Genomic DNA, 12,298 nt, shown 5'->3' on the forward strand with positions numbered 1-12,298 from the left:
ACGCGCCGCTCGCCTCGCCCCCAAAGCGCCCCGCCCAGGCGCTACCGTAAAGCCTAGAAGAGAGCCGCACGCGCTTCGCAGAGTGGAGCTGGGCTTACCACTTTGCAGCGCTCTACTCAGGAGACCTCGAAGTCCTGTCCACCGGCTCCTCTCAGGAGTGTGCCCGGCTCCAGGAAAACGGGGAGAAACTCGATTAGTCCCCTCCCCACAATAGTTTAATTCAACGCACGTATATTCAGGGATGGGGAGGACGAATGGGTTGCGAAAAAGTCCTGTCTTTCAGGAATGTACAATCTAAGGGACGCTTCCATCCACCTAATCCGTTTTCCTTTACAGAAAAGCCTCTCCGACCTCTTCAAAGCCCTCAGATTCTGAAGACGGTTGGTTTCCCTGCCTCACATTTGCGCTTCACTCCGGGAATTTCGGCGCGGGGTGGGGGTTGGGGGCGGAGCCTCGCTGACTTCTGCCCCGGAAGTTTTTCCCACAGTAAAGCGCGCACGTTGAGCCGGCTACACTGCTTCAGCTTCCAGGCTGCCCGTGGAGCATGTCTTCCAAGAAGAACAGAAGACGGTCCAGCCGGAGCTCCGGCCGGGGTTCGCCCTCGCCCTCCACGGCTCGCTCTCCGGCGGGGGCCTCGGCTGCTTGTCTCGAAGCCGGCTTCGCGGCGGCGACTGGGACCCTGGCGGTGATCAACTTCCTAGCAAAGGGTGAGAGCGGTTGGGAGGGCGGCCCGAGGCGGCGGGGGCGCCACCTGAGGGGACGGAGACCGGGCGGTGGGCCTGGAGGCGCGGCGCTGGGGAGGGTGGGCGAGGCCGGGGTGTGAGGGCCCGGGGCCACGCGCGCCCCGGGCCAGGCACCAGTGCCCTTTCCGTGACTGACTCAACGGTCCCTTTTGTAAGTTGCCTGGAATTGCCAAGTTGCACTGGGGACATTGACGAAGACGGACGACATATTTAGCGGCACATTGCGCCTGCCTAGCCTGCTTAGAGGGCGGCACACTGAGCCCAGTTCAGTCAAGATACGGGGACACCCGTGCTGAGAGGCGGAAAGGTGGCCGCTGCGTGCACGACCGCACGGGCTCTGCTTCCAGGGGCAGCTCTCCATGGCGTGTCCCCGGCAGCTGCAGTCCCCGCGGACGCCCTGGGGTGCGGGTGCGGGTGCGGGGTGGGCTGTGCCCATTCTGTAGATTCCTCAGCTGCACGTTCGAGCCCAGGTCGCAGCTCGCAGGAGCTGGGAGGACGGGTTTGCCTGGAAGGTCGCTGGTCGGCCAAGCCCTGGAGAGTGGGGCGGAGCGAAGCGGGGGCCGGAGGACTCTGTCCCCCGTGGACCCCAAAGGCAGCCCCAGAGCGAAGCGCTCGTCCTAGAGTCCTTGCCTCCCGGGGGCGGGCGGGGAACAGCGCGTCCTGTCCCCAGGCGGATCCTCCCGTGCGCTTCAGTGCGCTCCCCGCTCCCCGCCCCCTTCGCGCCCCCCCCCCCCCGCCCCAGTCCTGAGGCCTCTCTGCCCGGGGCCGTGCCCCCCCCCCCCCCCCCCCGACCTCCATCATGTCCCCCGGAGCTGCCCGGGCTGCTGACCGCGCTTGACCTCCCCGCAGCTTCGGCCAGGAAGCCACCATGTCCTCCACCTGGAAGCACTTGACTTCATTTGACGCCTCATCAGACTTTTCTAGTTTCACCTCTCCCTCTGGTCAGTGCTTGGTCGGTTTCCTTTCCAGGCTCATCTTCTTCTAAATGGCGGAGTTCCTCGCCTGCCCGGCGGTGCAGTTGGTTGGAGGGCGTTGTCTTGCACCCCAAGAGGTGTAAGCTCCATTTCTGGTCCCGGCAATGATCCGTGTCCCCCCCCCCCCCCCCCCTCTGTCACTCCCTAATCAATAAATATATCCTACGGCGAGGATTAAAAAAAAGTTGAAGTTCCTCAGTTCTCAGTCCTAAAGCTCATCTTGTCTTTATAAATCTTTCTTTGGCAGGTTTATTCACTGCCCAGAGTTTACCCATCTATGCCCTCAGCCTTTTCAGATTTATATTTCTAGTTTATACTACTTTTCAGTCTTGATTTACTTGTCCTCTAGACCAGTGATTTTCAACCTTTTTCATCTCATGGCACACATAATTAATTGAAATTTTTCGGCATACCGAAAATATGTTTTTCGCCAGTCTGACCAAAAAATCGGTATAATTTTGATTCATTCACACCGGACAGCTCTTGTTGGGTTGGCTGTTGTCATTTCTTTAAAATTTGACAATCTAGGGAAAAGAGCTCAGTGCCCCTGACTAAGTAGGCATTGCATGCTTTAAAAATTCTCGGGGCAGGCTAGTTGAAAATTGCTGCTCTAGACCAATGCTTTTCCAACTCTACAGGAAAGGTTTTAAAATTTAAGATATGCCACAGATCAGCACAGTTTTAAAATACAATAAGCTTGGCTGGCGCGGCTCAGTAGTTGAGCATCGACCTGTGGTTGAGATCAGGGTTCAATTTGTGGTCAGGGCACAGGTCTGGGTTTCAGTGTGGGGCATGCAGGAGGCAGCCAATTAATGATTCTCTCTCATTGATGTTTCTATCTCTCTCTCTCCCTCTCCCTTCCTCTGTGAAATCAATAAAAATATATTAAAAATAAAAATAAAAGCTTTTAAACATTTATTCTCATTTTCTGTGCTTATCAGGAACCAGAAGCAAATAGTTTTCCAACTACAGTTTAAAAAGCACTGTATTATATCTCTTCTCTTGGATTTTTCAAAGGTACTTCAAGACTGACCTCAAGAACTCATTCAGAAACCTAGGAGTCATGTATGACACCTCTCGTCTCCAATATTCAGTCCACCACCAAGTCCTGCTTATCACCTAAAAATTTCCCACATTGCTGTTTTTCACTCTGTTCCATTGCTTCCGCCATAATCCAGACACTTATCCTCTCTCACCTGGACTGCTTACTACACCAGCCTTTCCACTTACTTCCTGCTCTGCAGCTGGAATGGTCTTTGAAATGAAGATCCTGTCATGAACCCTCATTTCACCCCTCAGTCCTCTGTTGCTGTTAGAGTAAAGACCAGCAACTTGATATCACCTGCTGCCCTGAATGGTCTTGACCTTCCTTGCATGGCTTGTCTCCCACCACTCCCTCTGCCTGTCTTCTTCCCTCTGATGCACAGAACTCCCTTCTGCCCGCCATCTCTGGACATGTTGTTCTCTGCTCAGAATTATCTTTTTTCCTCTTCATTTAGTTAATTCCTACTCTTTCTTCAAATCTGAATTGAAGCATATTTCCTTGGAGAAGCTTTCTCTTATTCTTCCAGATGAGATCAGATCCCACATTAAAGGCTTTCTAGCACTCTGTGTCATTTTTTTTTTATTGCATTAATCTTTGTTTATAACTATGCAGTTATTCAGTGTTTTTTTAAAAAAAATCCTCACCTGAGAATATGCTTTTTAAAATTTATTTTTAGAGAGAGAGGAAAGGAGAGAGAAAGAAACATCAATGTGAGCGAGAGAAACATCGCTTAGTTGCCTCTCATATGGGCCCCAACGAGGGATGGAACCTGCAACCTAGTTAATGTGCCCTGAACTGGAATCAAACCAGCAACATTTCAGTGTCCTATATGATGCTCCAACCAACTGAGCCACCTGGCTAGGGCTCAGTGACTGTTTATAACTCTGTTATCCTATTAGATCATCAGTTAGATAAAGCCAAGGACTGTGTCTACTTGTGAAGCCCCAGTGTCTAGTGTAGTGTCTGTCCTATAGTAAAGATTTGATGAATGAGCGAGTGAAACCTGGATGGTTTTGTGAAATTACTTTTACTGTCTCATTAGTCAGTCTGGCACATAAGTGCTCAATAAGCATGACGTCAGTTACTGGGAACAGTGGATGTCTACCCATCTACCTATCTATATTTTTAAATGTATTTTTATTGATTTCAGAGAGGAAGGGAGAGGGAGAGAGAGATAAGAAACATTAATGATGAGAGAATTATTGATCGCTGCCTCCTGCACGCCCTCCACTGGGGGTCGAGCCCACAACCTGGGTATGTGTTGACTGGAATCGAACCCAGGACCCTCCAGTCCGCAGGCTGATGCTCTATCCATTGAGCCAAAGCAGCCAGGGCAAGACTTTTTATTTATTTATTTTATTTATATATCTTTATTGTTCAGATTATTACAGTTGTACCTCTTTTTTCCCCCCATAGCTCCCCTCCACCCCGTTCCCACCCCACCCTCTGCCCTTACTGCCCCCCCCCCCACTGTCCTCATCCATAGGTGTACGATTTTTGTCCAGTCTCTTCCTGCATCCCCCACACCCCTTGCCCCTACCCCCCAGAATAGTCAGTCCACTCCCTTTCTATGCCCCTGATTCTATTATAATCACCAGTTTATTCTGTTCATCAGATTATTTATTCACTTGATTTTTAGATTCACTTGTTGATAGATGTGTATTTGTTCATAATTTGTATCTGTACCTTTTTCTTCTTCTTCCTCTTCTTAAAAGGATACCTTTCAGCATTTCATTTAATACTGGTTTGGTGGTGGTGAACTCCTTTAGCTTTTTCTTATCTGTGAAGCTCTTTTTTTTTTTTTTTTTTTTAAATATATTTTATTGATTTTTTACAGAGAGGAAGGGAGAGAGATAGAGAGTTAGAAACATCGATGAGAGAGAAACATCGACCAGCCGCCTCCTGCACATCTCCTACAGGGGATGTGCCCGCAACCCAGGTACATGCCCTTGACCGGAATCGAACCCGGGACCTTTCAGTCCGCAGGCCGACGCTCTATCCACTGAGCCAAACCGGTTTCAGCATCTGTGAAGCTCTTTATCTGACCTTCAATTCTGAATGATAGCTTTGCTGGATAAAGTAATCTTGGTTGTAGGTTCTTGCTATTCATCACTTTGAATATTTCTTGCCACTCCCTTCTGGCCTGCATAGTTTCTGTTGAGAAATCAGCTGACAGTCGTATGGGTACTCCCTTGTAGGTAACTGACTGTGTTTCTCTTGCTGCTTTTAAGATTCTCTCTTTGTCTTTTGCCCTTGGAATTTTAATTATGATGTGTCTTGTTGTGGTCCTCTTTGGATTCCTTTTGTTTGGGGTTCTCTGCGCTTCCTGGACTTGGAAGTCTATTTCTTTCACCAGGTTGGGGAAGTTTTCTGTCATGATTTCTTCAAATAGGTTTTCAATATCTTGCTCTCTCTCTTCTTCTGGCACCCCTATAATTCGGATGTTGGTATCCTTGAAGTTGTCTCAGAGGCTCCTTACACTATCTTCATATTTTTGGATTCTTTTTTCTTTTTGCCTTTCCGGTTGGGTGTTTTTTGCTTCTTCGTATTTCAGATCTTTGACTTGATTCTTGTGATCCTCTAGTCTGCTGTTGGAAGTCTGTATAATATTTATTTCAGTCAGTGTATGCTTAATTTCTAGTTGGTCCTTTTTCACAACCTTGAGGGTCTCACTAGACTTATTGAGGATCTCATTAAATTTATCAGTGGTCTCACTAGATTGCTTGAGTGTCTCACTAAGTTTATTGGCGGTTTCTAGAAAATTCTTGAAAAACCTTAAAAGTGTGGTTTTGAACTCTATATCCAGTAGTTTGCTTTCCTCCATTTCTGCCATTTGTGACCTGTTTCTTTGTCTCCGCATTTTTTTATGCTTCCCTGTGTTGATAGAGTGGCTTTCTGTGCTAGGTGTCCTCTAGGGACAAGTGGCTCAGCCTCCCCAATTACCTGAGGTGGACACTCTTGGTGCACCCCTTTGTGGGCTTTGTGCACAGTCTTGTTGTAGTTAAGCCTTGATTGTTGTATCACTGGGAGGAATTGACCTCCAGGCTAATTGGCTGTGAGAATCAGCTGTGTCTGCAGTAGGAGAACTTCTGTACTGGAGACACCCTTCTGGGGCAAGACTTGCTTCAGTGGGCTTTGGTACTCACTGAGTCTGCCCCCTGAGTGTGTCCCTTATGGATCTGAGGAGTTGTAATCTGAATGGTCCCACTCTGACCACTGGGTACACTGGCTCTTGGATCTCTAAGGAGGTGCTAATTTAGCCTCTGTCTGAGGCTACCCAGCAGGAGCTCAACTGTGAAGGAATGCAAGCTGCTGTGGGGCCTTGGGCCAGCTGCAGTTTGTTAGGTAATTGTTAGATTGCAAAGGGCCAGGCCTTTCATATGCAAAAGCCGGCGCACAGCTTGGGCGGGGTGGGGTCCCAGGGGATCAACAGGGCGGAGCAAGCAGCTATCGCTGCTCCTCAGTCCTGCCCTAAGAGGCCCCGAGTCTCAGTGTCCCAGTAATCGCTGCAAGCACCTCTGAGAGAAAGCCGCCCTCAAGGTCCGACCGATGCCAGACAGTCTAGTCTAGCTTCTCCCCGTATGAGTCTGGGTCCCCAGAGACTCGCCCGGAACTGGAGTTCAGAGCAGTCAGGAGCTTGAGACTCCCTCCCGATTGAAAAAGACAACCATGTCCTCAGCCGCCAGCCCTTTCCGCGTGCGCCTCCGTACCTCTGCACTTTACTTCCATACCGCATCTCCTCTGAGTCTCGGTATGCTTTTCTCTTTCCTTCTAGTTGTAGAATTTCCACTCAGTCAGCCTTCCTGTGGTTCTGGATGATGTCTGTTTTATCTTTTAGTTGTATTTTTGAAGTGGTTGTGCGAGGCAGCAATTTCCGGTGTTTACCTATGCCGCCATCTTGGTTTCTCTCGCAAGACTTTTTTTTAAATAATGAAAACTAATACCTACTCCATAAAACAACTTTTTAATTTTTAATTTTTAGTTAGCACTCATACTGTCTCGATCCTCAAAAGATTTGGTTTTAAGTTTATTTGTTAAAGTAAGGGTTGCTACAGTGGTTTCTTCAGGGTACAGTAAGTGTATTCATGTGGTTATGTGGATAAAGGATTTTTATTTCCTTCAAAAGAAAGCATGCCTTAACTTCAGTGACAAAATAATACAAAATCATTTTTTTTTGCTTCTTGGTAGATGACAAAGTTCCTAAAAAGTTCCAGAATTCCCTTGCTCAACTCGGACTTGGCACTATGAAGTCTGCAAATATAATTATTGGCCGACCAGTGCTGCTTACCAGTTTACAGGGAAAACAAGAGGTAAGAGTCCTTGTCATTTACTTAGTTTGGAAAGATTTGAGGGTTGTTTTTTTTTAAATTGTAATTTTCAGAACAAGCAGGGAAAAATGAAAAACTATATTTTAAAGACCCTCACACCAATGTAAACTTTCCCCTCCTTTGATGTCTATGATTACAGTGGGAATATAGCCCTAAATGTCATAATGGAGAGAAAGACCTTTCCTTGGGAGGCCTTCCCAGTCTGTTACTTGTCTCTACAGAAATACTGTTTTGGGGTATGAAGTCATCTCTTTTTTATACATTTGATTACCCTCCCTGGTTTCAGCTGTGTTTCTCCTTGTTGGTGTTTTCCGCAGCTTGGCTTTCTTCTCTGCTGCTGGCCCCTGCCTCTACCTCTGCCATATCTTCTCTACTTCATTACTCAGTGTTCGTTCTCTCATCCACTAGGGCCCTCTGGAAAGGTTTTGAAATCTCTTATCTGCTGGTGTCACGCCTCCCATTCTTTTCATAGTTCTGGGCTTATATTTTTAAAAATTTTACTGTGTCTTGTGGACGAGAAGACATTAAATATATGAACTCAGCACTCTATCTGGAGCTTAACATTTGTTTGATGAGATCCATGTTCCCAGGAACTCTGGTGCTGGAGTCCTTACTATTTCTTGGATGTAGTTTATGCTCTAGGCTGGGTTACCTGATAGTCAGCTTGCCTTCTGGATTTTATCTCATTTTCTTCTCACCTTGGTCTCTTTTCCTAACCCTACCTCTCAGATCTTTCACCATTTTCACTGTGGGGTCATTCCTGATCTTTGCAAAAAATGTAATATGTATAAAACTTTTTTTTGTAACTTGTGTCAGATTGTAACTCCTTTGGGGGTTGGCAGATCCATGTACTTGGCTATGCTTAATTTTCTGCTTTATAAATTACTGATATTCTGTAAATGTTTATTATCTCTCCTGGCAGGTCTGTGTGGCCTGGCCTGTATCAGGATTTCCTGGAGGCAAGGTTGGCCTGAGTGACATAGCACAGAGGAATATGGGTGTCAGAGTTGGTGATGCCATCCATGTCCAGCCTCTTTTGGGTGCTGTGATACAGGCTGATGAAATGGACGTGGCGCTCAGGTTTGGCTCTTTTCTTTGGTGACTGAATCAGTGTTGCCCAGTAGAAATATAATGAAAGTCACAAGTGTGAACCACATATGTAATTTTGCCTTTTCTAGTAATCACATTTAAAAAGTAAAGAAATTAATTATAATTATGTATTTTATTTAATTAATGTGTGTAAAGTCTTATAACTATAAAAAACTATTAATAAGATATTTTTCATATCTGTTTTTTAAACGAAGTCTTCAAAATCCAGTGTGTACTAGTATGTTATAGTTATAGCACATCTCAGTTTGGACTGGCCACATGTGAGTGGCTAGTTGCCTCCTATATTACACAGTGCTAGCTAGACAAGTGCTATGTAACTTAGGGACTAGGGACTCTCTCGTTACTCTGATTAGAGTGTGCCCTGGCACTTTAGGTGAGAGAATTATTGCTAATGGGTATTTAACTATGTTTTTCATCTTGGTCTGCAGTATACTACTCAGGGCTTCTTGTCTTTTTTACAGCTATAAAGAAGGGAGTAGGCTACTGTGAGTAGGCAAGAAATAAATTTTAATTAAGGCTGCTCAAGCAAAGTACCTGATTGTGTGTATGTGTGTATGTAAAATACATTTTTATTGATTTCAGAGAGGAAGGGAGAGGGAGAGAGAGAGAGAGAAACATCAATGATGTGAGAGAATCATTGGTCAGCTGCCTTCTGCACACCACACTGGGTGATCGAGCTCACATGTGTCCTGACTGGGGATCGAACGATGACCTCCTGGTTTGTAGGTCGATGCTCAACCACTGAGCTATTCTGTCTGGGCTGATTGTATATTTTAACTCGTTGATTATTCAATCTAGTGAGAGAGTTATTTCTATCAGATTTTTAAATATCCCCTCACCAAAGACTAGTTGTTTGAAGCAGCATATCAGTATAATTAAAGCATATCTCCCATCCCCTTGGGAATTCTGTATCTAATAGGATTTTGATTCAGTTTGCATGTAAAAATCTTATCGAAATTTGTTTTTAAAAAGCAACTTTTGAAATTTTAATATGACCCTAGTAACAGTTGGGGACTGATGTTTATAGTAATGTAAGAATCACAGAACATTTTCCAATCTAGCTTGATTTTAAAATATTTTCTTCTCTTTTGCTACTTTTATAGATGCCAAGCCTGAGCTTTGGCATATTTTTTCCTTTAAAAACAGAAAAATGTTTTCAAAGCACTTAACAAACATTTAACAAATGATGAAAAGCAGAAAGGAAAAGAAATATAACATGTGTTGAGCACCAGCTGTGTACTAGCACATACATGTGCATGCACACATCTTTCCTTTTTTTTTCCATTTAACCCTCTAAACATCCTGCAAGGTATCCTTACCCACCCCTTTTCACAGATGAGGAAATGGGCTCAGTGAGAAGGCAGGAACTTGCCCGCTCTTGTGTGGGTTTGTTAGTGCTACTGCTCGGATTGCACAGGATTCTTCTCCAGACTGACTTCAAACAGGGCTGCAGGCACAGCACTCATTTGACTGGAGTTTCGATGATCACTCTTGAGGGCACAGCACTCTTAGGTGATAATGATTTCCTGTTATGGAGGGAATATATAGGTTTTCCATGGAAGCTTGGTTTTAAACTTTTTATTTAAAAAAATGTTTTGTTTTAAACGTGGCAGCAAGAAGAGCTTAGACAAGAAAATTTCCAATAAGAAAAATCATTAATTTTAATCTGCTGCTTAAATCCTGTTGTGCTGTAGCTAAAACATTTCATTAGTAAGTTTAGAGCTCCTTCTAGTGGAAATGATTTTATTTGCACCTATTCAGTTATAAAAGCAAAATTGGTTGTTTTTGCTGTTCTTTTACATATTATAAATATCTCCTATTCAGACTTTAATAAATGGAAACAATTAAAGTATAACTAGGTTCAGAGTTCTAGTAACAAGTAAATTTAAGCATTTATGGATACATATAATTTCCTCTTTAGTTTATATATACATTTGATTCATTAAATTTTCTCCTTGTATTTCTCTTTCTCACATGAACACACAGTCGATTCTCGTTATTTGTGGTATTGTGTCCTACAAAATTGTCCCCAAAACTGAATTAGCAAATACTGAATCATTGCTCCTAGGAGTATATGTGTGTGTGTGTGTGTGTGTGTGTGTGTGCATGTATATATATGTATATATATATATATATATATATATATATATATATATATATATATGTGTGTGTGTGTATTTAACATATATAGATATAAATATGCAAGTATATATATTTTATATAGGTTATAATATTAAATCCTTAAAACAACTCATTCTGGTATATCCTATTTCCTTTATTTTACAAAAGAGAAGAGGTAGTTCAGAAGTGAGGCTATGTCACTAACAGCTGCCAGAGTGAGGTCCCAGAGCTGGAACTTTCACTATACATTGCACTGTTCCCCATCATCTCCAGTTGCCATCCTCTGGTCATCTGTGATGAGAATTGAAAGAAGAAGGTGTTGTGAGACTCAGATTTTTTGCCTACTTTACGCACATCCATGAATGACTGGGAATGCTCTGCTAGTACTGGTTTTGGGGTTACAAATAAATTTTAGCAAGTAGGTGAATTTGCACATATGGAAACTTCAAATAATGAAGATCAACTGTATTGGTTTTGTTACTGAGAAAGTCGAGGACATGGCTTAGATCTGCCCCAGAAAAGCCTGCTAAAACAGCTTTCACTGGGCTCGATCAGTGGAAGGGTCCACTGATGTCTGGCAGAGTTCACAACCGAAGGTCACGTGGGCTGCTTACAAATGGAGAAGGAGGAAAAATGCACATCTCCAAGGACATGGTTCTATACAAGTGCCATGATTTTTAGGGTTGCCTGCTTCCTCTACTCAAACAAGTGTCCTTCCTGGCAGACATAGTTATCAGTCAAAAAAGGGTTCCCATTTTTCTTAAGCATGCCCTTTCTCTAGAATAAACTTTCATTGTACCACTCTCCTTTTACTTATTTCTACCTCTTCAGATAAAGTACAATATAGGGTTTATTTTTCCTAGAAGATAATTTATAAATTATACAAAGGGAATACATTAAGTTATTAATAAAAGCCCTTCGCCAAGCTAGGCAAGTTTGGTAAGGGGTTAATTAAGGTCAGCATTTCAAATGTTTCTGACTGACGAAGAATAAACATTTTTCATTGTAGTTCATTGTACATACACATCTATCTTATATATACATAGAGTGCACATATGCACACATGTACTTGTATAGAACAAGTATATAGATGTTTGTGTGTAATAATGTCTTACAAAGCAATATTTAACCTTTCTATGTTTGATATATTCTGACATTTGTATTCTATTAAAAAAATGGTGGGTAGGATTGACAAATGATTATGATCCACTTGCGGGAAGTACCCTATATTTGAAGAACATTGATTTATGCCACTAGGACATCAAACTATAAATGAGATTTTTATGGCTTTAAGAACTAGCTGAAATTTGTAAGTCATTCCAGAATTCTGTAGATCATTTCCAGGTTGTAAACTATGCTTTTCATTAGGTCTGCATTACAACTATGTATATGTTATGTTACATTTAAATTTCTGGTGTACTTAATGTTTATTTCTATTTTCCCCACCCCAAACCTTTACAGTGACAAAAATGTGGATATTAATGAAGAACAATTGGCTGATTGTCTTCTGAGAAAACTAGGTGAGACATATTTTAATTTTTTAAAAAAAATATATTTTATTGATATTTTACAGAGAGGAAGAGAGAGGAATAGAGACTTAAAAACATCGATGAGAGAGAAACATCAATCAGCTGCCTCCTGCACACCCCCTACTGGGGATGTGCCCGCAACCAAGGTACATGCCTTTGACCGGAATCGAACCTGGGACCCTTCAGTCTGCAGGCCGTCGCTCTATCCACTGAGCCAAACCGGTTAGGGCAATGGTGAGACATATTTTAAATATTTTTTTAAATTTTAAGAAGCAAGGCAGCAGCATATATGGTAATGTGTCTTTGAAGTATTGTCTACTTGATAGTTTTCTTCAAAACAGCATAGAGACTATTCTCCTCAATGAATTAATGTCCTATTAAGATAGGGATGTGGGATTCTTTTCCCCAATTAATTGATTGGCAGTTGAGCAACAGAGAGAATATACAG

General features: G+C 43.4%; 1 protein-coding gene across 1 annotated transcript in view; it reads left to right on the forward strand.

Annotated features, from left to right (window-relative positions):
* Positions 1–505: 505 nt before the first annotated feature.
* AFG2A (AFG2 AAA ATPase homolog A) overlaps positions 506–12,298 on the forward strand; it is a 240,428-nt gene continuing 228,635 nt past the window's right edge. Inside the window, exons 1-4 of the mRNA XM_070417201.1 lie at positions 506–707; positions 6,951–7,072; positions 8,013–8,170; positions 11,783–11,841. Of these exons, the coding sequence (XP_070273302.1) occupies positions 545–707; positions 6,951–7,072; positions 8,013–8,170; positions 11,783–11,841 (502 nt within the window). The 5' untranslated portion in view covers positions 506–544. The remainder of the gene's footprint in view (positions 708–6,950; positions 7,073–8,012; positions 8,171–11,782; positions 11,842–12,298) is intronic.

The sequence above is a fragment of the Myotis yumanensis genome, unplaced genomic scaffold, assembly GCF_028538775.1.
Source record: "Myotis yumanensis isolate MYYU_CA2020_CCGP unplaced genomic scaffold, mMyoYum1.0.hap1 SCAF_5, whole genome shotgun sequence".
Classification (NCBI taxonomy): Eukaryota; Metazoa; Chordata; class Mammalia; order Chiroptera; family Vespertilionidae; genus Myotis; species Myotis yumanensis.